The sequence below is a fragment of the Octodon degus genome, unplaced genomic scaffold, assembly GCF_000260255.1.
Source record: "Octodon degus isolate 3935 unplaced genomic scaffold, OctDeg1.0 scaffold00076, whole genome shotgun sequence".
In the NCBI taxonomy this organism is placed as follows: Eukaryota; Metazoa; Chordata; class Mammalia; order Rodentia; family Octodontidae; genus Octodon; species Octodon degus.
In genome coordinates, this window is record NW_004524652.1 from 6,040,681 (window position 1) to 6,064,269 (window position 23,589).

General features: G+C 52.1%; 3 protein-coding genes across 12 annotated transcripts in view; 2 read left to right on the forward strand and 1 right to left on the reverse strand.

Moving 5' to 3' along the window:
• Cdk2ap1 (cyclin dependent kinase 2 associated protein 1) overlaps positions 1-9,805 on the forward strand; it is a 10,865-nt gene extending 1,060 nt beyond the window's left edge. The window contains exons 1-4 of one of the 5 annotated variants that reach the window (XM_023720614.1): positions 119-353; positions 3,274-3,371; positions 4,757-4,883; positions 8,328-9,805. In XM_023720614.1, the coding sequence (XP_023576382.1) occupies positions 3,303-3,371; positions 4,757-4,883; positions 8,328-8,395 (264 nt within the window). In that variant the 5' untranslated portion in view covers positions 119-353; positions 3,274-3,302 and the 3' untranslated portion in view covers positions 8,396-9,805. Of the gene's footprint in view, positions 1-118; positions 354-409; positions 503-1,292; positions 1,533-3,080; positions 3,372-4,756; positions 4,884-8,327 lie in introns of those variants that run through there. The other 4 variants (XM_023720610.1, XM_023720613.1, XM_023720611.1 and 1 more) reach the window with 4 other exon arrangements.
• Positions 9,806-10,278: 473 nt separating this feature from the next.
• On the reverse strand, positions 10,279-21,607 carry CUNH12orf65 (chromosome unknown C12orf65 homolog). Of its 2 annotated transcripts, none has more exons than XM_023720622.1 (3): positions 21,470-21,607; positions 12,652-12,956; positions 10,279-10,781 (listed from the first exon to the last, which is right to left on the reverse strand). In XM_023720622.1, the coding sequence occupies exons 2-3, from the start codon at positions 12,931-12,933 to the stop codon at positions 10,539-10,541; spliced, it is 525 nt and encodes a 174-aa protein (XP_023576390.1). In that variant the 5' UTR covers positions 12,934-12,956; positions 21,470-21,607; the 3' UTR covers positions 10,279-10,538. The 2 variants fall into 2 exon arrangements, with proteins under 2 accessions (XP_023576390.1, XP_004636028.1); XM_004635971.2 differs by lacking the exon at positions 21,470-21,607 and adding an exon at positions 20,745-21,044.
• Positions 21,060-23,589, forward strand: part of Mphosph9 (M-phase phosphoprotein 9) — an 81,142-nt gene continuing 78,612 nt past the window's right edge. For 3 of the 5 annotated variants that reach the window (XM_023720615.1, XM_023720616.1, XM_023720618.1), the window contains exon 1: positions 21,060-21,172. The gene's annotated coding sequence lies outside the window, so the exon portion shown is untranslated. The remainder of the gene's footprint in view (positions 21,173-23,589) is intronic. The other 2 variants (XM_023720620.1, XM_023720619.1) reach the window with 2 other exon arrangements.

Genomic DNA, 23,589 nt, shown 5'->3' on the forward strand with positions numbered 1-23,589 from the left:
GGGCCACGCGGGGGCCGGCGCCGGGTCCCGCCGCCTCTGGGGCGCGGCCGGCCGGACGCGGAGGGGAGAAGTTGGGGAAGACCGCGGTCTGCGGGGCGGGCGGCGGCGACACGCGGGGACCTCGTCCCCCAGCCCACGTGCGGCCTCTGCAGAAGCCGAGGGGCTGCCCTCTCCCGTCCTCCCGGGAAACTCCTCCCGAAGTTGTCGGGCAGCGCTGGGCTGTGGCCTTGGGCTCGCCCGCGGCCACCGAGGGAACCGCGGGGCAGGGGTGCACGATCGCGGCGTGGGAGGTGACCGCCCTCCCGGTTCCTCCTCTGGAGACCCTTGACTGGGACGGATTGTCCCAAGGAGAGGTGCGCTGGGCGAGGGTGCAGGGGGCAAAGGCCTCGAGGGGGAGGGGATGTCCCTGCTGGTCAGAAATGCCACGCTGGCCGTCACCTCAAGTCTGGGGCCTGGCTTCGGAGTGTCGGCCCGAGAGCTCCGAAGATACTGAGAAAGCCAGGTGCATGTGTCTGTATGAATTGAACTTCTTGGGCAGTGACATTTGCGGCTTGGAAAGGGCTAAGATGGGGATACCGGGGAAGAAGAGTTGAAGGCACATTGTAGCTAGTCCCCAGGAGCAGCAGCCACTTTGTTGCCTTAGAGGTGCTCACCCCTCTGGGGTCCGGGAACCTTACAAAGAGCGGCTTTGTTGCCAGGTGGGATTTCGCTGGCGCCTTCTGCACCTGGCCGGGGTGGGAAGGGCTGGGAGTCCGGCTGCCAGGCTGCCCGGGGCCAGCGAGCTCATGCTGCCCCGCTAGAGTCGGGGCACGGCCCCTCAAGCTGGGATTTTGGGTCTGGGGTCACAGGGACAGAGACACCCCTGGCCCCTGCAGCTCCGTTCGGGGCTCACCAGCACCTGTCTGTCTTTTACTGCCTGCTGCCAGGAGGAAGGAATACAGGAGTCCGCGGGGTCCCCAGGTCCCTTGCACTTAGTGGGGGCCGCCCAGCTCCCCAGCCCCTCTGCAGAGAGCCTGGCGCCCCGGCCATCCGCATCCAAGATGGACTCTTGCCGCCAGCCGCTCCCCGGCTTCCTTGTCATCATCCCTCACGCCCTCCGGCCCTGCCTCTTGCTCCTGCTTTGCCAAGCTGCGGCCTGGCCGGCGGTGACGGTGACGGGGATGGTGATGGTGGCAGTGGTGGAGTTAGACAAAGCCCCCGCGCCCCGCCCGCGAGCCCCCCACCCCGGCGCCCCAGTGGCGGGAAGGCCGCCAGCTCCCCAGGCCCGGGCCGCTCTTTGTCTGGCGTGGGGGCGGGGAGCTCGCCTGGCCCCTGGAGCTTCCTGTCCTCTGCCAGGCCGGCTGCACACTGCGCTCATTGTCTGTGATGCTCCCAGCCGGCCGCGCCTGCCTCTCAGTGGCCAACCGGCCTTGGCCCTGCCTCTGCAGGAAGGAGTGGACGCAAGTGGCATCTGGGCCATTCCACCAGCGCTGCCCAGGGGCAAACACCACTGTCCACATCTTGGCATAGTCAGTCACCCGCCGCTTTACCCGGTGTCTGAGCCATTGCCCACCCTACAATCAAAATGGGGCGGATTTCTCCTTCCTCTTCTCCTCCCTGAGGTCCCCTGAACCTAACCCCAGAGCCTTACACTGTGGAGTCTAGACTTCCCTTGTGGAGTGTGGGGAAACTGAGGCTCAGAGAGGCAGGGGCCCGACGAAAGGTGCACAGCTTGGCCTGGTCCCAGAGAGGAGGAGGACTGGGGAAGTGACAGAAGACAGTGGCAGTTTCGAGGGAGAGGGCAGAAGGCCCTCTCTTGCAGGGCACTGCAGCCTAACAGATTCCCTTGGAAGCCCACCTCTGCCGCAGTGACAAGCTGGTGACAGGGCACCCTGCAGGAAGGCAGGGCTCAATGTAGTACCCTTCTCGAGAAGCAACCAGACAAAGCCCTGGGGTGACAGAGGACTGCTGCCTGCACCAGCATCCTGCACTGGCCACCCCTGAAGGCCCAGGACCTGGAGATTTGGTCAGTGAGGGGGCTGGGCTTGCCTGTGACCCCGTGCAGTGTGCCAGCTGCCGCCAAGGGCAGTTTGCCGCTGTGGCCATGACGGCTCCCCAGGCACACCTGTCCTGTGTTCCTGTCTTGCACCTGTGTCCTCATGCTGCAGCATCTCATCCGCACTTAGAGCTCTGGAAACCGAGGCGCTCAGAGGCGCTCTGCTCTGCCCAGCCAAGGTGGGACTTAGTGCCTGGATGGGAACTAGGCCCTGTGGGAGATCGGCAGGCCTGACAGGAAGACACTGCCGAGGCCATCCCCAGGTCCCGGGCACAGGGTCCAGCCTTGGGGGTCTCTGGCTTGCTGCTGGGCACCTGGGGCCATGGGGCCGAGTCCCCTTCCCGCTCTGTAACCTCAGCTTCTGGACCCCGCCCCCACTACATGCAGCTGGTGGCTTGGCCAGCCTGGCACCAGCTGTCTATCCCTGGGGCCAAGTCCGCAGAGCCCGCTGTGTGCATGAGACAGAGGCTGTTTGGCTCCAGGGGCAGCGGGCAGGCAGCTGCTGAGAAGGACTAGGTAGATTCTCCATGGTTACTGCTGTTTGTGATTCTGCAGGCCAGCCACCACCTGCTTGGGGCCACTCGGATGCCATGATGGGTCCGCCTGCCCCTTCGTGGGCCTCCCTCCGCTGCTATGTCCAGGAGAGGATTATCTGGGCCTGGTCATAGGTCTTGCTTGGTCCCTGACGCTGGTGGAACCTGCTCTTACCTTTTGGGGTGCAGGTCTGGTGACTGTTCGGAGTCCTGTCCCTCTTTAATGGGGCAGCATGCTCAGTGGTGCCTCGAGGGCTTTGTCTGGGCACTGCTTGAGGAGAGTACTGTGTTGAGCCCTGCCTTCCTGCGGGGCACCTTGTCACCCGTTTGTCACTGCGGCAGAGGTGGGCTTCTGGATCAATCTGAGCCTAGGTTGTATCAGCCTTGGTAGCAGTTGGGCTCTGGGCTTGAGGCCATTGGCCTCTGGTGAGCGGGGACCAAGGACGAGAAACAGCAGGGATTAGGCTGAGGACAGCATAAACACGTGCTTTGGTAGCAGCCCCCTTCTTGGAAGGCATGTGCAGTGTGACAGGGCCGAGTGCATGGTCACTGTGTGCTCTGAGGTACAGGGGGGGAGGTGGTTGCTGTCCGTCACTATGGCCATTCGAGTGACCGGTCCTAGGCAGGGGGGCTGTCGTTGCAGGACCTGGTGTCGCTACTTGGCGTGCAGCTGGGAGACCCCTGACCCTTCTCTCTCCTCCGCAGCTGGAAGTGTACACTCGCCCTCCACCAGCATGGCCACATCCTCCCAGTACCGCCAGTTGCTGAGTGACTATGGGCCACCATCACTAGGGTACACCCAGGTACAGTCATGTGTGGAGCTGCCAGGAGTGGGCTAGGTGGGCTGGGCACTGGGATGGGCAGAAGGGGGATCCAGACAGTGCGGGAAGCCCCGGAATGTAGGAGGGACCAGGACTGCAGGTCACAGGGACACACCAAGGCCACCATCCACATTTCTCTTGTGGCCCTCTCTTTCCTGTTTTCTGTTCTGCCCAACTCAGGACCATGAAGGTGGGACTGGAGGGTCTCCACTGCCTCTGGAGCTGGTGGTGACAGTGTGGTCCCCCAGTAAGCTGTTTGGTTCCCTCCTGGTCCCTGCACTTAAAGCTGGCAACCCCACATGATGACGCCACAGAACCTGGGGTGTTTGTCTGTTAAGTGGGGCCACCCCAGGTCCATTCTTTAGGGAGGAAGCCATCCTGCAGTCTCCGGGATCTGATCTGTGGGCCTCCCTCCCCCTGGTGAAGTGGTGTCACAGCCCTCTGAGCCCTGGTTGCGAGCCCTGGTCACAAACAACAAGGTTCCTTCCCTCCGGGGCCCCCACCAGCATTCTGGGGTTGCCATGGAGCTGCTTCTCTGCCAGTGTGGCCCCACGGTGGCCTACAGCTCCCTGCTATGCCCCGTCAGGTGGTCCTGTCCTGCCACGAAAAGCAGGCTCAGGCTGTGGCCCAGGCCTCACAGAAGAGGTGGTGGCAGCGGCGGGAAGATGGGCCGAGGCGCAGCCTGGAGCGACAGCGCCATGCCTTGGCCTTGCGGCTCCGGCACTGGGAGGCTGGGCAGTGGCTGCGCCTAGGGACTGGGCAGCTGCAGTGGGAGGAACGGCAGATCCTGGCACTGCGACTTAAGCTGGCTGCCCTGGGCCAGCCAGGGGCCAAGCAGGCCCAGGACAAGGGCAAGGAGGAGGAAGAGTCTGCGGTGGCTGAGCCAGGCACCTCCCTGGTTTGGGTGCTTATGAGGGCCAAGGGTGCTGGATTGGAGATGGGGTGTCCCTTGCAGGCCCTCAGAGGGATGGTGGGCACATGCCATGCATCTTGGGCCCCTCCTGGGTCACCAGGACTGTGGTCCCGCCCAGCCCAGGGTGGCTTTAGCGCCTACTCGCTGTGGGTATGACATCCCCAGGGACTTCCTGGCTGTTCTTTGGGGAGATGGCTAACCCTTTCTCTGAGATGGCAGGGTCCCTGGAGGTGGGGACAGGAGGGTGGGAGCAGCTTCCTGTGCTGCAGTGGCCCCAGAAAGGGGTATGCTGTGACTAGCCCCTGTCCTGGGAGCCCAGAGCCCATGGGCTCTAAAGGTGATGGGATCTTGACCTCACAAGAGTCCTGACCTTGCAGGGGATTTTTGCAAGGTGGTGGCTTTGGGGTCAGGTTCCATCCTGTTGCTCAGTGACCCCCTGTTGCTCTTATTCCAGGGAACTGGAAACAGCCAGGTACCCCAGAGCAAATATGCAGAGCTGCTGGCCATCATTGAGGAGCTGGGAAAGGAGATCAGACCCACATACGCAGGCAGCAAGAGCGCCATGGAGCGGCTAAAGCGGGGTGAGCGTGTGCGGGCTGCCCCTCCACCCCAACTCTCTGTTCACTGTCCCTTCACTCACTGTCCCAGACGTTTTTGAACCTGGGTATGGCGGTGCATACCTGCAGTTCCAGCTACTTGTGAAGCTGAGGCAGGAAGAGTCCAAGTTTAAGGCCAGCATGAGTAATAGTGCATTAATGAGAACCTGTCTCAAAATACAATTTTTAGGGGACTGGGGAGATAGCTCGGTAGAATAAGTGCTTGCCCGTGCAAGAGCCTGACTTCAATCCCCGGTTCCTCCAAAAAAAATTTCCCTGGCAGAACCAGGGATTGAACTCGGGCTTTTGTGCTTGCCAGATAAGTGCTTATTCTACTGAGCCATCTCTCCAGCCCTCAAAATACAATTTTTAAAAAGGGCTGGGGATGTAGCTCAGTGTTCCCTGAGTTTAATCCCCAATATTAAATCCTCAATATTAGTTCCTAATTTGGGAAAAAAGACAAAAGAAAAGAGAATTCTGAGGACACCGTTGGAGATGGGTGGGGAAGGCCCTGACGGTGTGGGGGTGGCTTGGGCAACACTGGAGTGGCGGAAGTGGTTCCTGCTGCTGTCACAGAGGCTGCCAGCTTCCTGGGCTGTGTCCACCTGCTCTGCTGCCCTTGGGGGACACTATGGGAAGTGACTGCTTTGGCCTGCAGTTAGGGCCCCTCAGTGTTCGCATTGTCATTTGCTGTCACCTCCTTGCAGCAGGGGTTAGGGAAAAATGTGGGTTGGTCCTTGGGCTGGGGCACTTTTAGGTTCTGTAGGGATTGGTGGAGGACAGTGTCACAGAAAACAAGGGACTCTCACGAGGTGGAGGATAGGCAGCTTGTGACCTCGTGTAATGCAGGTGGAAGGGCTAGGAAAGTTGATTTTTCCTGTTTTTAGTACTGAAGATTGAACCAGGGCTTTTGCATTGAGCTACCTATCCACATCTCCAGGTCTTTATTTATTTATTTATTTATTTATTTATTTATTTATTTTTTTGTAGAACCAGGGATTGAACTCAGACCCTTGCACTTGCCAGGGAAGCGCTTATTCTACTGAGCCATCTCCCCAGCCCCTCCAGGTCTTTATTTTTTTTTAATGTATTTAGTGTAGGGTCTGTAGGGCCTCACTATACAGATCAGACTTGTGATCCTTCTTGTTTCTTAGCCTTCCAAGTGCTGGATTATAGGTACGTGCCACCACATCCAGTCTCAATCCAGTTGTCATCTCAGTGTGCCCTGAGGGCAGGGCTAGCATGGCATGCTGGGAATCGAACCCAAGCAGGCGCTTTGATCCACTGAGCTATCTGGCTGGCCATACATGTTTTCTTTCTTTTTTTTTTTTGCCTTTTTTTTTTTTGCGGAACCAGGGATTGAACTCAAGATCCTGCGCTTGCCAGGCAAGCACTTATTCCTCTGAGCTATCTCCCCAGGCCCAGGTCTTTTTATTTTTTTAGGACAGGGTCTTGTTAAGTTGTCCAGGCTGGTGTTGATTAAGCCACCCTCTTGCCTCAGTCTCCTGAGTGCTGGGGTCATAAGTGTGTGTGTGTGGGTGTCCTGAAAATGGTCAGAGAAGCAGCTGGGGAGAAGGAGCTGGAATGTTCTTTGCTGATGGGTGTGTAGCGGCTACTCTTGGGGTGGCAGGCCCAGCTAAGGATGGGCTCCTGTAGGGAAGGGCCTGGCCGCATTCACAGCCTGGGTGGGCCATGCCCGGATGAGAAGCTGGTTTGATGCAAGGGGTGGGGAACAAGAAGAAAGTAAAGGCTCCCACCCTGGTCTCACCAGGAGGCAAGTGGCTGTCGCTGCTGGAGGATTGCAGGGCCTGGGGCAGTTCTGGTAGGTAGAACATCTGTTTCCCAAATGGGAACTCCTGGGGGGGACAGTGGAGCCCAGCATCTAGCAGGGAACTGCTTCAGGGCCCGCCCTGGGCCTGCCACAGCCCCACTGTAGGGAGGACACCCAGGGCCCTGGCTAATAAGTGTGGCTCAGCAGGGTGACAGCCGCAGAGCCATGGCACAAGCAGGAGCATTATCTGTTTTCTTTTTTTGGCAGTATTGGGTGCTGCACCTGGGACTTGTGTATGGAGCTATATCTGTACTTCTTTCTATTGTTAGTGTTTGTAGACAGGGTCTCACTAAGTTGCTAAGTTACCCACAACAAAGACCCCAAACTTGCAGTCCTCCTGCCTCAGCTTCTCTCAGTGCTGGGATTATAGCCATGTGCCATAATGTCTTTTTTTTTTTCTTAAGAGGGGGCATCTGACTGTTGGCTCAGCTGAGTAGCTGGGACCATACCCTGTCTGGTAGGAACATTGTTGATAGGTTGGCAAATCTACAGCCCATGAGCCAAAAATGATTTTTATAGTTTTTTATGGTTATAAAAAAATAAGTCGAGGGGCCGGGGAGATGGCTCAGTAGGATAAGTGTTTGACTGGCAAACGCAAGGATCTGAGTTCAATCCCTGGTTCTGCCAAAAAAAAAAAAAAAAAAAAAAAAGTCGGGGCCAGGGAGATGATGGCTCAGTAGAATAAGCACTTGAAAGGGTCTGAGTTTAATCCCCAGTTCCGCAAAAAAAAAAGAAAAAGAAAAAAAACGCCAAGGGGCTGGGGGGATGGCTCAGTGAAATAAGTGCTTCCCTGGCAAGCGCAAGGGCTGGAGTTCAATCCCCAGTTCCACCAAAATAAATAAAAATAAGCCAGGGATGGCGGTGCACATCTGTAATCCCTTTACTCAGGAGGCTGAGACAAGAGGATCGTTACACGTTTGAGATTAGTCTGGGTGCATGAGTTCAAGACCAGCCTGGGCACCTTTGGGAGTTCAAGGCCTGACTACATAGGGAGACCCTGCCCATCTCAAAAAAAGGAGTGGGGCGTGAAATTCAGACTTCAGTGTCTATAAATTAGATTTAGTGGAATGTGGCCACACCCATTACGCCCATGGAGTTTGGGACTGCTCCCAAGGTTCGCTGGAGCAGCTGTGATCTACGTGGCCTACTGTATTTGGTGTTTGGCCTTGCAAAAAGTTTTCTGAAGCTCTAGGTAATTTGTGAGGTGTGGACTTAGCAGGTTTTTGCTTTTTTGAGTGCACACACTCTTTCCCCCTCCCCCCTGCCGCTAGATGCCCCCTCTTGCCTCCCTCACACGGCCTTCCCCACAACACCTCTTGCAGGAGCCTGTCGCTGCCTGGGCTGTGATGGTCTGTCCCTGTCCCCTAAAACCACTCGTGTGTCTGGGTGTTTTCTAATGTTTGAGTTTAGGTTTTGAGACAGGATCTCACTCTGTTGCCAGGGCTGGTCTTGAACTCCTAGAGTGCAGACCATCTTCCTGCCTCAGCCTCCCTGTAGTGGGACTTATGGGCACGCAGCGCTCTGGCCAGTGCGTAGGTCCCCTGGATGCCCGCGGGAGTGTGGTTGTCCGCCCACTGACCGGGCCTCTGCTCCCGCAGGCATCATCCACGCGCGCGGGCTGGTCCGGGAGTGTCTCGCCGAGACGGAGCGCAACGCCAGGTCCTAGCGCAGCGGCCCCCTCTGACCTCTGCAGCGGAGGTGCAGCCTGCGCCCCGTTGCGGAGAGACCCATTTTGGAAATGTTAACAGTTTAGTTCTTTTCTGCTGTGGTTTACGAGGCTGTGAACCCAAGAATGAGAAAAGATCTCACAGGGAATCCGGGTTTGCATCTGACATAGTGAGGCCAGCCCAGGGGTTTGTTTTTTTAAGCATTGATGTAAAAGATGCACGTGCGTTATTTTACAACACACCGTTGTTTCCACCCAAGATCCCACTGTCTCCCTTTACTCTCCTCTGTTGAGTACATCTACACCTCCCCATCGATCTTTGCTCCCTGTCCCTGTCCTAGACCCTGCTGCCTGGGACTGGGTTCTGCACCGGCAGCACCCAGCTGATGGGGCGGAGCCTCTCTGCTTACGCATTTGCATGACTCTTAGCGCTTTGAAGTCAGTTCTAAAAATGCACAAGTTATAAATACAGAAGAAAGAGCAACCGACCACACCTAAAACGGACCCTGGACACTTTCAGACTGTAGATTTCATTCTGCATTTGCCCTAAGTTGATCAAAATATCCAGAAGAAAATGACTAAAGCTGTTTGCATCTTTGTATTTATTACTTGAGGTAATAAAGCTTATTTTCATTAACAAATTGTATTATGTGAGTTCCTTGGAAAATTCTGATGTACTGTCTTAAAGACCCCCTCCCCCTTTTTTTGGCTTACTTTGAGAGATAGGGTCTCACCATATAGGTCAAGCTGGCCTCGCACTTGCGTGACCCTCCTGCCTCAGCCACCTGAGGGCTGGGACTGCTCCTCTGAGCTGTGCTCACCTGCTGCAGAGGGCCCTGCGTGCGCTCATGCCGCAGCCCAGCTGGCCAGGGAAAGCGCCCCTGTGCTCCAGGCGAGGCAGGGCGTGTCTGACAGCAGCAGATGCCACATGCTAGGAAAGAAACTGGAAAATTTGGGGCCACAAGGCTGATGCAGCAAAAGGCCACTGCCATGCCAACGTCCTCGTCCTCGCTGGGGGCTGCGCAAGCCTGCACATTCCAGAGTGTTCCAGAGCGTGTGTTTTCTGTCCTTGGTCAGTAAGGCATGCTGTGTCTGATGGCACCGAGCCTCACCCAGACGATGGAAAACATGACAGGCCTGGGAGTGCAGCCCAGCGGGGAGGCCCTGGGTTTGACCCTGGCACTGGAAACAAAACGAACCCCCCATCAATGTACAGGAGATGTCACTGGCCACATGTGCTCTGTCCACAAGCTAACAGTAAATGGCAAGCACCTCAGTAACACCTTTGCCGTCTTTTCCTCTTAACCTCTTCACCTCATGGGATAAATGGCTTCTTAACCCCAAGCAAGCTGTATGGTGGTTCACACCTGTAATCTCAGTACAATCCTAGCACTCAGGAGGCTGAGGCAGGAGGAGCATTGCAAATTCAAGACTAGCCTGGGCTACAAAGTGAGCTCAAGGCCAGCCTGAGCTGCACAACAAGACCCTCTCTGAAAAAGATTAAAAAAAAAAAAAGAAATGGAGACCCTTCTAATGGCCTATGTCAAGAATCATCCCTGGCTGTGTGCAATGGCACACCCTTGTAATCTCAGCTACTCAGAAGGATGAGGCAGGAAGACCACAAGGGTCCTGTCTCAAAAAGAGCTGGGATGTAGCTTGGTGGCAGAACACTCCTGAGTTTGGTCCCCCATTCTGTAAAACAAAACAACTGCCTGCCAGCCAGCCCAGCAGCCCCACTGAGGGCTGCGCAGTCCCCTGCCCCGAGAAAAGCCTTTGTCCCCCCCCCCCCTTTTTTTTTTTTTGCGGAACCGGGGATTGAACTCAGATCCTTGCGTTTGCCAGTCAAGCGCTTATCCTACTGAGCCATCTCCCCGGCCCCACTGCTCCCCTTTTGTAGTCATGGCTTCTTGGTACTTTTGTTCTCAAAGTGTGCAGCAACCTCTGCTGAGTTTAGTCCATTATTCATTTTGTTTCTTTCTGAGACAAGGTCTCACTGGTAGTTGAGCTGCCCCTGAGCTCACTACGCAGCTCTGGCTGGCCTTGGCGGCGATCCTCCGGCCTCGGCGCCACGCCTGCTCTAGCCCGTCAGGTACGCCCTGGTGGGAGGCGCCACCGCAATTCCTGGTGGATGCTTCTGGCACGTTCAGTCAGAACCCGCAGTGCTATCCACAGCAGGATTCCGACTTGATTCCCGCAGTTCCTTCAGTACTTTCTTTTTTTCTAGCCTTTCCTTTGCTCTTTTCTTCCTTTCTTGCTTTTTCTTCTCTGCCTCTCGTTTCTCTCTACAAACAGGACTGTTTTCACCATTGTAGAAAACATCCACTTTTTCCTGTAGGATTTTCCGAGCCAGCTTCCTGTTCTGATCCACGGATCTTGTCTGATGGCACTGCAAGACATGAATGACTCTGTGAATGTCTGGCTGGTCTTTGCAGTGATCCTCCTGCCTCAGCGCACTGCGTCTACTCTAGCCATCATTTACACACTGATGGGAGTTACCACCGAAACTCCCTGTGGATGCTTCCTGGCACATTCAGGGGGTCGGGGTGGGGCCTCAGCAGTCACTCCAGCCAGGTCCCTTTACAGGCAGGGACAAACCCAGCAGGCAAAGCAGTGAAAACCAGACCCTCCCTGCCACCGTCTATGACTGCTTCTTTCACTTTTTGTTTTTGTTTTTGAAGACAGGCCTGTGAGATAGCTCAGCTGAGTAAGCACCTGCTTTGGCAAGTGCGGGGACCAGGGATCTATCCTCAGTCCCTCACGCTGTGCTGGTCCCATCCCCCGGTACGCGCTGAGCCAGTTAACGAGTCTGGGCATGGTAGCACGTGCCCGTAATCCCAGCACTTGGAAGGCTGAAAACAGGAGGATCACTAGAGTCCAAACTGTAGTGAAAGCCTGTAGACCCTGTACTAAATACAAAAAAGACAGCTCTCACTATGTAGCCCAGGCTGGCCTTGAACTCACTGTGATCCTCCTGCCACAGTTTCCGAGTGCTGGGATCAGGCACACGCCACTGGCCCCGCTTACTGCACCATACTTCCATTAGGTGGCTTTCATTCTGATTGCTCTTTGTCCTTTTTTTTTTTTGGTGGAACTGGGGATTGAACTCAGGCCCTTGCGCTTGCCAGGGAAGTGCTTATTCCATTGAGCCATCTCCCCGGCCCCTACTTTCTTTTTTTTTTAAGACAGAGTCTCACTGTGCAGTTCAGGCTGGCCTAAAATTCAGAGTGATCCTCCTACCTCAGCCACCAATGGGCTGGAGTTACAGACGTGCATTACCATGTCCAGCTGTAATTCTTTTTTTTGTAGTTAGGACAGCTTCTACCGGGTCTATAAGGTCCCACTATGTAGACTGGACTCATAGTGATTCTGTTTTCAGCCTCCCAAGTGCTGGGATTACAGGCGTGCACCACCATGCCGTCTCAATCCTGAGGCTCCCAGCCACTGCACTCTGTCTAAGCAGGTGGTTTAGTCTGCTGAGCTATCAGGCTGGCCCTGGATTATTATTATTATTATTTTTTGGCAGAACTGGGGATTGAACTCAGGCCCTTGTGCTTGCCAGGCAAGTGCTTAGTTTACTGAGCCATCTCCCCAGCCCTCTTTGATTATTCTTACAATTAATTTTTATCTTATTTATTGCGGAACCGGGGATTGAACTCAGGCCCTTGCGCTTGCCAGGGAAGCGCTTATTCCACTGAGCCATCTCCCTGGCCCACAATTAAAAAAAAATTTTTTTTTGTTGTTTATAAGCAACAAGAGTTTTCATGTAACTAGAGTCCCCAAATAAAGATGAAAACATTCATCAAGCCAGCCTGAACGATATAGTGAGAACTCCGGCTCAAAAGCCTAAATAAGGGGCAGGAGATTCAGCTCTATGACACACTACCTGCTTGGCAAACACAAGGTCATGAGTTTAGTTCCCGGCACGCGCACGCGTGCGCGCACACACACACACACACACACACCTAAATAAAAGACAGGCTAAACCAGTGGTGGCAAACCAATGGCATACATGCTACAGCTGGCTGGCTGTTACTGAAAGCTTTAAGCCAGGCATGGTGACACACAAGTGTAATCCCAGCCACTTGGGAGGCTGGAGCAGGAGGAGGGCTTCAAGTTCAAGGCCAGCATAGTCTACATGATGAGTTTGAGGCCAGACTGAACTGCACAGTGAGACCCTCCATAGCCCGTCCACTGCCATAGCAGGTGCCTTGGCACTTGTCCCTGTCCCCACAGGGACCCTACCCCATGGCCTCTACCTTCACGACCAGCCCTGAGGGCACATGCTTCAGTACTACGCAGTTGCTGGTCTTGTTGGTGGCTTGGCCCCCGGGCCCATGTCCCTTCACGAACTGCTCTTCCAGCTCACTCTCATCCAGGGGCAGCAGGGCAGGGTAGTCCCTCTTCCTGGCCACCTGTAGCATGGCAGCAGGGCCTCCTGGGGACAGCAGTGTCCGCTTCTCCCCAAGCCTGAGGCTCCAAAGCCCCAAGCATGCTCTGGCCAGTGCTGCAGGACCTCGTAGTAAACCCAAGGTGCTCATGAGGGGTGGGTGCTTGTCAGGACCTAAAATGGACAAGGAGAAGGCCAGCTTTTTAGTAGGATCTGTGCCTCTCAGCACAATGTGTCCCACACATAGCTTTTCATACAACCCAAGTGAACAGCCCTGACCCAGGTGTAGTGATACTTGTCTGTGATCCCAGTGCTCAGGAAGCTGAGGCAGGAGAATCACCAGGAATTTGAGGCTGGGCTGGGCTCCACAGTGAGTTCAAGGCCAGTCTGAACTACAAGTGAGATCCTGTCTCGCCTCCCCACCAAAAAAAGAAAAAAACCAAACTCAAAATAATCACATGAGTAATACCCACTTTCTTTAGCGTGTTTGTAATTTTTTTTTTTTTTTTCTTTCTCAAGACAGGGTCTCATTATGCAGTTCAGGCTTGCCTTGAGCTCACTTTGTAGCCCAAGCTGATCTCTGCTCACAATGATCCTCCTGCCTCAACCTTCTGAGTGCTGAGATTACAGGGAGGCACCACCATGCTCAGCTCTTTTTAGGGTATTTAGGGGACTGGCAAGTCAGACACACTCCAGCCCGCCCCACCCCCGCGTTCTCACCGGTCCAGACCCTGGCAGCCTATAAATATTTCCAACTAACAGACCAAAAATATCTCAAAGTAACAGAGGTGCTGTTTTCTCAGGAAGGAGAGGTTTTGAGTGTGAAATCCAAATGGGGCTCTAATTTAATAAAGAAACATGAAATAGTCCACCAAACAAGAACGGGGACCTGAGGGGAGTGACCGTATTTCTGTGTGTGTGTGTCTGCACTCCGAGGATAAAGACGGCGGTGAGTCTGTTCTGCAGCTGAGCTCTAGCAGTCTGACACAGTAAACTTTCCTATCAATCAATGTCATGATTGTTGTCTTCCAATGTTTCCAGTTTCAGGGATTTGAATGGGAACATCTGTTCCCCGGGACACACTGCCAGTAATGTAATCCAGCTGGTCCTCATCATGCCGCCTCCAAATCAGGGCTCTCACTGAGGGGCCTGGGAGGTTCCGGGCACCCAGCAGGGCGCAGTGAGGGCCACGCGAAGGGAACAAGCTGCACTCTGGCTCCAAGGAGCCCACATGCTCCTCAGAGGCCTCCAACAAGTACGGCTGCTTCTGGGGAGCGAACCTGGGCCCTCATGCACAGCAAGTGCACACTGGACCTGAAGCCAGTCCCCAATTTGTGGAAGTGCTTTTGACAAAGGCTTAATCAGTGATTTGAGGTGCGGCATCAGGTTGCAGGACTTAACTGGCAAGTGAATGGGAGGACTCTCAGCTGTGGGAATGGTGACTCTAGTGGGCCTCTGTGGTCTCCCAGCAGCCAACGGCAGGAGGCTTTGAAAGGTTTCTGTAATCACTGGGGCCAGGGAGAGGGCTCGGTGGAATAAGCGCTTTCCTGGCAAGCACAAGGGCCTGAGTTCAATCCCTGGTTCCACAAAAAAAAAAAGGAAAAGAAAGAAAGAAAGGGCTCCATGTGACAGTCGAGCCACCACTTGCCTCTGCTTTCTTCACTGGAAAAAGGACAAATGAGCCCTTCTCCAAAGGAGATCAGGGAAGAGCCAGGTGTGGTGCATACCTGCCATCCCAGTGCTGTGAGAGGCTGAGACAGGAGGCCCCCAATTCAAATACAGCCTGGGCAACTTAGTAAGACTTGTGTCCAAAAAAACCCCAAATGGGCTGGGCCTTCCATTCAATCCTCAGCACTGGAAAGGACCTTACTTTGCCTTGGAGGCTTAAGATTCAGCTTTCATACAACCTGTCAGCAGGACTGGGAACCATAAGGTGTCCCTGCTGCTTGAGTCTCCCTGAGAAATGCAAGTGCTGGAACTCAGGGAGCTGCTGCCCGTGGGCCCTGGCTGCTGCCTTAGCACATGCAAGCGGGTGGGTTCCAGTCATGGTCACAGGCCTTGCCCTGTGTGGGTGTCAGCTTCTGAGGTGAGTGTCTGCCTGCCATTGCCCTGGATGTGTCCTCAGCTCACCCCTCGCCCACTGCCAACTGCGAGTGCCCACCTGAGGTAAAGGGCTGCAATGGCAGACATATACCGACTAAGTGCATTTCCTGTTCCTTTAAACGCAAGCTTCCAGCTGAGACATCAGGCCAGCTGATACTGAGATGAGATGCCACTGGCCATCTTTACAGACTGACCATACTATATCCCTCATCTCTACTCTGCTGTTTCTGTGGGAAAGGCATCGTATAAAAGAAAACATAATTGTTTGGCCCCATTTTAAACAATTTTTGAGGCAGGATCTTGCTAAGTAGCCCAGGTTGGGCTCAAACTTGTGTTGTCCCTGCTTCAGTCTCCAAGTGCTGGGATCCTGACACATTTTTCAAGTTTTTTTTTGACCAGGAATTGAACTCAGGAACTTGTACTTGCCAGGCAGGTGCTTGTGCAGCTGAGCTACATACCTGGGCCAAAAATCCTTTTATTTTTGGAATGGGGATTGAACTCAGGATCTTGTTTCTGGCTATGCAGGAACTTAAGCTGCTCAGCTATCTCCCCAGCCCCACTTTTCAAGTTTTACACAGCTACTAGTTTTTAATTCCATGACTGACCTTCTAAGTCCATGCCCTGTTCTGTGACATTCTCTGGGTTCTGCCAGTCCCGGTGGGTGATAATTAAGTCAGCCAGTCAGGGGCTCGGCAGCTGGGAGGGGCTGGCGCCAAAACCCAGACAGTGCAGATGGGGCTCTGAAACTGATTTTGTTCACTGTGTGAAATATCTTAGCAGTATCCTCAAGGAAAGATAAATGATACACCTGGACACTTTCTCTGAAATCTCTTTAGGAAATTAGTATGTGTGATCAAGTGAATGTCCCCTTCCTCAGTCTCCTTTCAGTTGGCAGAACACAGTTCCTTTGTGTCACACAGCTCCTAGTCCCCAGAGTGCACCTGCTGTGGAACCCGAGCTGAGACCCCTCCTGGGGTTCCTCTTCCGCTAGGTGGTGAATGTCGCCAACCCTAGGCGGCACTAGGACACGGCGTGGGGACAAAGAAAGGCAGCAAGTCTGAGGCAGGCGAGTCCCGGACAAAGGACAGAGAGTGCGCTGTCATCCGCTGTCTTGTCACAGCCCACCGTCTCAGATCTCACCCTCCTGTCCTGATTCAGAGCTGGCAGACATCCTGGAAGATGTCCCACTCCGCTGAAGTTCAAGAAGGTCCCCAGTGTTCAGTGACAGCTGCTTTGTTGAATGGCTAATTCCAGTGGCCATTCAGACAATTCCAGACATTTCTGATGTTTCCTGGAGCTCTGGCCCCACTCCAGTGGCTGCTAAAAATGACAAGCGTCCCCAAAGCCCAAAGAAGAATACAGATTGGATTTCAGTTCTTGTGATACCCACGGAGCAACCTAAAGTCTTTAGGGAACAATAAAAGCAGCTCAAATTGTAGCTCCTTGTGATGGTAAAAAGGAGAACAAGGAAAATGGTAAAAAGAAACAGGAGGACAGGGAAATGGCTGTCAGGACGGCTCTGCCCCACTTCCTGAGGACAGGCTTTTATTAGGGCTGGCTCCCCAGCCTGACTTCCTCCCAGCCCTACTCTTCCTTTGCTCCTGGCTCTGCTTCAGCAGCTGCTGGGGTTTAGATTAAAGCTCCTCTCGTGGTCCAAGTCTTTTCCAGCTTTGTCAAGTTCAGAGATGATGAGTCTGTGGGCTTTACTAACAGAAATGGTAATTTTTCCAGTAGGTTTTTTAAACATCTTCTGAAGGCAAGAGGCTTTTATCATAAAGAGACATCGTAACATCTGTAGGCAGAGCACCTGCCACAGTCCAGGATGAGGAGCCACACAGCAGTGCTTCTCACCCTTTGCTGCACCTGTAGTCGCTGGGCTGTCGCCAGGGCCTGGCACCTGCACTCTACTGAGTGGCTCTGGTTACCACTGGACCCAGCACCTGCACTGTCAACCCAAACCATGCTGTGGGCCTGGCCCATATGACACTGCAACAAGGTCTGTGACTGGAGCAATCCCAAGTTACAACTAGATTAGGAGGCAGGACACACCTGTTGACCCAACATTCTGGTAGGCTGAGGTAGGAGGATTTAGAGTTTGAGTCCAGCCTGGTTTCAAAAATAAATACAATACAATAAAATAAAAAACCAGGGGCCAGGGAGATGGCTCAGTGGAATAAGCGCTTCCCTGGCAAGCACAAGGGCCTGAGTTCAATCCCCGGTTCTGCAAAATAAATAAATAAATAAATAAATAACCCAACTGGCTGGGCATGCAGTTCAGTCAGAAGACTTTGGGTCCAATCCCTAGTAGCACCTTCCCATCAAACCAAAACCTAGATGTAGGTGGTGACACTGTGTTATCAACAGCCCTGATGCCAGGGAAGGTAATGTCTCATATCTCTAAGAAGATAAAGTGTATCTGATTTGAGTCTATTGTTAGGAAAGCATAGGATTTGACCTCTGGACCTGCTTTCTGGATCTCCAGATCTGGTCTAAACAGAACAGCCAGGCTGGTGAGATGGCTCAGTGGTCTAAAGCACCTACTTAGAACAAGCTTAGCAAAGCACAGGGACCACAGTTCAATCCCCCAGCACCACATGCCAGCCAGCCCCGCCCCCTGGTGGGCTGAGCGGGCCACACACACACAAATAAATAAAAAATTTAAAAAACAAAACAAAACAAACAAACAAACAAAAAAAACCCAGAACAGCCTCAGTGCTGCAGCATTTAAGAGGCCCTAATGAAACAGAAAATGAGCAAAGCATCCAGTCACATAATGCCAACAACCTGTACATTTTTGTTTTGGTTTTCTTTTCTTTTTTAAAATGTATTTAGTACAGGGTCTACAGGGTCTCACTATGTAGATCTGACTCCTAGTAACCCTCCTGTTTTCAGCCTCCCAAGCGCTAGGATTATAGGCTGCGCCACCACACCCAGTCTCAATTGATGTCTCAGCCCACCCAGGGGGCGGGGCTGGCACAGCACATTGGGATCAAATCCCAGTCCCTGTGCCTGCCTAAGCAGGTGCTTTAGTCCAATGAGCTATCTGGCCAGCCCTTGTTTTGGTTTTCTGAGACAGGATCTCACAATACAGTGTAGGCCACATCCCTTCATCTGCAAATGGAGTTAACAGCACCCAGAGAATGAAACACACAGGCAGCTACGAGGATGCAGCTCATTGCTCATTAAACGACAGTACTCAGCTCCTAGCTACACAGTGGTGGAGCCTCTGATGTACCACCTGCGCTTGGCTAAAGGTATTAACCCAGCCTGCACATGATTTCACTGGCTTTTTTGAGACAGAGTCTTGCTACGTATTCCAAGCTGGCCTTGAAGTCAGGGTGATCTCCTGTCTCAGCCTCCTTGGTGCTGGGATGCCAGGCATGTACCACTATACCTGGGCCATCTCATGAGCTCAGAGTGAAAAGGTATCCAGGTGACTGACAGATTATATTACAAGAAGTACTTAGAAACCATGCAACTACCAAAGTGATGCCATTGGGTGAGGTCATAATTCTGATCTATGAAATCAGGTGCCAAGGAATTCATTATGATGCCTACATACAGCCCTGCAGGCTCTCAGAGATAAAATCACCCACAGCAAACCTGTCCTGGTCCAAACAAAAATGTCTTTAGAGATTACAGAATGCTATCTAGTACAAAAAACTGAAAGACAAGAAAGATAAAAAATTAACCATAAATGAGTGTGGTGGCCCATGCCTGTAATCCTAGCACTTGGGAGACTGAGGCAGGAAGATCACCAAAAATTCAAGGTCAGCCTGGGCTACACAGTGAGACCTTGTTTTAAAAATAAAAAATTCAAATGTAGGGGTGCAGGTGTAACCCAGTGATAGAGCAACTGCTTAATACAAGGTCCTGGATTCAATTCCAGAAAAACACACATATAAAATGTAAATCTAATCATTTCTTTCTATATTTAATAAAAAGGGCTGGGAATATAGCTTAGTGGTAGATCACATGCCTAGCATAGGAGAGGCTCATTGTTCAAACCCAATTAACACAAGAAAAAGACCCTGTTTGATAGATATTATAGGCCTCAAACCATTGTCAGCTCAACTTTTTAATTTTTTTTTTCCAACTTCTGAATTGCTTGATTGATGCTAAAGATCTCTATTCAAAAGATTTATCAAGTTGACACCTTCAAGACAAACAAATACTTCAAAACTTGATGTTGTAAATAGTTATTTACAGCCAGGTGCAGTGGCATTCAGTTCTAATTCCAGCACTCAGACCAAGGCAGAAGGACCACCATGGATTTGAGACCTGTCTGGACAACATAGTGTGACACTGTCTTTAACAATGAACAATAAAATAATAATAAAAATACATTAGAAGATTAAAAAGAAAGTATATAAAAAAAATTACGAAGCCAGGATTGGTGGCCCATGTCATAATCCCAGCTCTGTAATGGCTGAGGCAAGAGGATTCCAACTTGGGCAATTATCATACTGTTTTTAAAAATCAGGGGCTAGAGAAGTAGCTCAGTTTGAATGCACTGGATTCAATCCCATACTGGGGGGAAAAAAAGTCATACTTCTAAAAACAAAAAACAAAAGCATCGACTCCCCAAAGTACCAATCCCCTCAGAGGGAGGTTAGCCAAAAGTGATCAACTGCCTACTGCATGCTAATAACTCATCATCACTACTTGCATTTGTGGTTAATATTTTTCTTGTAGAGAAACACAGCCTAAAGCTGTCTCAGGAATTCACACTTCTCAGTTCTTGTGTGTGTGTGAGATCATAAGGTGTCTGCATTTTGTGACTAAGTGAAATTAGCTGATAAAACTGCTTGTACTTTTTTTTTTCTCCTTCAGGTATCCCTGAAAAGTGTTTACAAATCATGGGTTTGCTGGGTGTGGTGGCACCCAGCACTTGAGAGGCTGAGGCGGGACGATTGTTTGGAGTTCAAGACCAGCCTGAACTGCATAGTGAGACCCTGTCTCACTAAAAACAAAAAAAGAAAAAACAAAACACGTGGGTTTGCTTCCTGTCAGGAACCTAAAATATGGACTGGTTGATTAAATATGTATTAGTAATAGGGGACAGCTTCAATTTATGTAAATTTAAGATGATATACACTGGTGGGGTTTTGGATGGAGACAAAGTTTTACTATTGAAAAATAATGAGCAGGTATTCTGAGGAGGCACATATGAGATGTGAGATGATTCCTGCCAGATTTGTCATCCTGAGGAAAATACATTCCCCCATCCTGGTTTCTCAGTGCCAGCTCTGGCACCCTTCAAGGACAAACAATGCTTGTGAGTGACAGCTTAGGTCAAGACACTGAGGTAGGGGCCTGGGAGATGGCTCAGTAGAATAAGTGCTTGCCTAGCAAGTGCAAAGCCCTGAGTTCAATCCCTGGTTCCACCAAAAAAAAAAAAAAAAAAAAAAGACACTGAGGCAAAGCTGTGCTAGAAGAACGTGAAAGGCTAACTAGGCTGCAGGATGTAGGCTGGGCAGTGCAGTGGGAATGGCTGCGGTCCGCGGGCAGGAAGGCGAGTTCTCTGTGGTCCACTCCAACCTTGGCAACACCACGTGTCACTCCTCAGACGGATCCGACTCTCCTTGGGCTTTCGTGGAGCTGTTTCTCCAGGGCGGTGATTTATCCTTCTCTCTGCCTCCCAAGTGTTTAAAAGGTCCCTACAGCTTAGGGTACACCGAGTCCTAGGAAAACTTAACTCAGGAGTCCAGAACTGCCTCCACCTCCCCACCAGTGCGTCGTCAGGTCACCGGCGCAAGGCGGGGAAAACTCAGGTATCCTGTCTTCCAGGCCTCTCTCCAAAGGCCCGGACCCTCGTGGGCAGCCCTACGGGTGCCAGCTTAGCGCGCGGATGCTTACCTCGTCTCAGAACTGGCCGCCAGGTGTTAACGTCCAAGGAGAACACCAAGCCTGGGTCCTTCCGGCTCTGCGCACGCGCCGTACACTTGCCGCAGCTTCCCTCACTCGCCGAAGGCTCAATGTCAATAACTGCGCATGCGAGAAACCGAGGTCTCTTTCCCGCGTGGGAGCGGTAGGTTCCCAGAGAACCAATCAGAGGGGAGAGCTTGCTCCCAGCCCCGCCCCTTTAGGCCTCCCTGGCGTCGCTTCTCTTCAGACAGCAAGCTGCGCGTCAGGGAAGAAGGTCAAAGCGCGCCCCTCGGATGTCTCCGCCCCCTCCCGAGTAGCCAATTGCAGATGAGGCGCCGGGCGCGCGCACGCTCCTTCCAGTTTTAACGGTCGCGAGAGGCCAGTCGCCCAGCCCTGACTGCTGTGGAAGCGGCGGTCAGGTAAGTGGCAGTCCTCCTGCGGGGAGTTGCCACCCGTGGGACGGGGGACGAGTCTTAGGAGAATCCATTTTTGTGGAACCCTGAGTTTGCTGAGGGGCCAGGCCGTGAGGGTCACAGACAGATGACCGAACCCGCCGGAGCCTGCTGGCGTGTGGGGACAGTGTCGTGCTGCGAGCGCCTTTTCTACACTCGGTACCCTTGAGTGACACCCGCGCGGCCCAATCGCGGAGCGCTCTTCCCGGGGGCGGGGGGCTGGTGGGTTTTATTTATTTATTTATTTATTTATTTATTTATTACCTGCTGCCTGGACTTCCTTTGGGAATCACGATGGTAGGAGTTGCAGCGGTGGCTTTTCCTTCTTAGTGCCTGTATCCCAGGCGACTGAATTGGGGTTATTCATCGGCTCACCGCTAGGACCTTGTCTCTTCCATGGCGACCGAGGTCTGGCTATGAGGGCAACTATGTCACGATTGGGTCCCAACCCTGGAAATCATCCCAGCGGAGAGGGCGCCTCGTTAACTTTCAGATTGCTAGTCGAACCCCGTGACTGTCCCCGATCCTTAGTCCCGGCTCTCGCATGGGGGGAAGGGTTGTGCGATGGGGGTGGAGGCGTCCTGTTTTGCTGCTGGAAAATATAAGAATGTCTGATCCTCTATTCACGCCTTATCAAGTTTGTCTCTCCTTTTAAAATTCAGCTTCGTTACTGTTTTTTTTAGAAAAATCTCTTTCTTCATCACCCCCCTCCCCACCCCCATCCGGAGAAGCATCCTTGAATTTCTAGAGGTTTTACATCTGCATCTGCCGTATCCGGTGACCTCGGCGAGGAAAGAATAGAAGGGGTTGCAGCTCTGCCTCCCTGGAGAATTTACCTTTCCCTGGTATTAGAGCTCGGTGATTGGAAGCCTGGTGCTCTCTGTCCACTTGGAAGGGGCCAAGCTCCTGGCTTTTTCAATGCTTCATTTGTCGTCGTGATGGGCTGAGCCTCCAGGGAGAAGGCCATTGAGTTGGGTCTGGTTACCTTGGGCTTTCACACCTGTCCCCGCAGGAAGTGCTTCCTCGATGAGCTGATGGGTTTTGGTGTACAACAATGCTTTGTAAAACCGGGCCCTGGAAAGTGGGGAAACCTAAGGAACCAGAACCGTAGATGGTTTTTCTCAGTAACACTCTGGAAACTTTATTTTTAAGCAGACTAGGTTTTTCTTACTTTCTTTTGCTTCTTTGATCTTTTAAGTGTGTGTGAGTTCTCTAAATAGACATATTGTTATACCCAGCCTCAGTAAAATTTTAGTTGGTCTGACAGATAGTTAAAGGAATAATGCATGCATAGCCAGGTGTGGAGGTGCATGCCTACAATCGCAGCTCTAGAGGCTGAGGCAAGAGGATCATCCGTCCTGAGCTCAAGGCCAGCCTGGACTTTCTTAGCTGAGACTGTCTCAAAAAACAAACAAACAAACAAACAAACAAAAAACCCCAAAAACAAAAAAAGCCAAACCCCAAAAATCTTAAAAAACAAAATGATGCATGTAGTGTGCAAAAGGCTGTCTAGTGCAAAATGTACTCCAGCCAGTGGAGAGGCAAATGTGTTAACAGTTTAATTGTTGGTTCCTGTTGATGCCAAATTAAAGACTAGCTAATTAATTTATTTTCTTTTTTAAGAAAGGGTTTCAGATGCAGTTCAAACTGGCCTTGAACTCACTTTGTAGCCCAGGCTGGCCTCAAGCTCACAGCAGCCCTCCAGCCTCACTGCACCCAGCTAGGTAGTTAAATTCTTGTGGTCACTGTACAAATCAACAAGTGTGTATACTTGGTAGAATTAAATAAATTCACGAAGATGAAATTGTTCCGATTGTTATGTAACAGTTGTGTTTTTGAACCTTGACTATTAACATAAAATTTGGAAATATTTCCTAAAAACTATGATGTTTTTTGCAAATCACCCTTCATGTACACTTTATTTATTTATTTATTTACTTGTGTGTGTGTATGTGTGTGTGGCCAGCTCAGCCCACCAGGGGGCGGGGCTGGCTGGCGTGTGGTGCTGGGGGATTGAACCGCAGTCCCTCTGCTTTGTTAAGCTTGTTCTAAGTAGGTGCTTTAGACCCGTGAGCCATCTCACCAGCCCCCTCATGTAGACTTTTCATTGAGATATATAAAATTTTTTTAATTTAATTTTATTTTTTTTGCTGTACGGGGATTGAACTCTGGACCCTGTGCTTGCCAGGCAAGTGCTTATTCTACTGAGCTATCTCCCTGGCCCGACATATATAATTTCACATGTCCTAAAATTTACCCTTTTTGAAGTAAGTCAGTGGTGTTTAGTACAATGACAAGGCTGTGGGACCATCGCTGCTATGTAGTTCCAGAACTTTTTATCAATGCAAAAAAAGCGCTATACCCACTGCAGTCACTTGGTTTCT

Bases quoted from the DNA above. Each gene is read 5' to 3' on its own strand.
- CUNH12orf65 (XM_023720622.1), bottom strand. From the start codon at position 12,933: ATGAGCACCTTGGGTTTACTACGAGGTCCTGCAGCACTGGCCAGAGCA. The intron at 10,782-12,651 runs GTAGAGGCCATG...CATGTCTTGCAG, and splicing joins CCTCAGGGCTGGTCGTGAAG to TGCCATCAGACAAGATCCGT.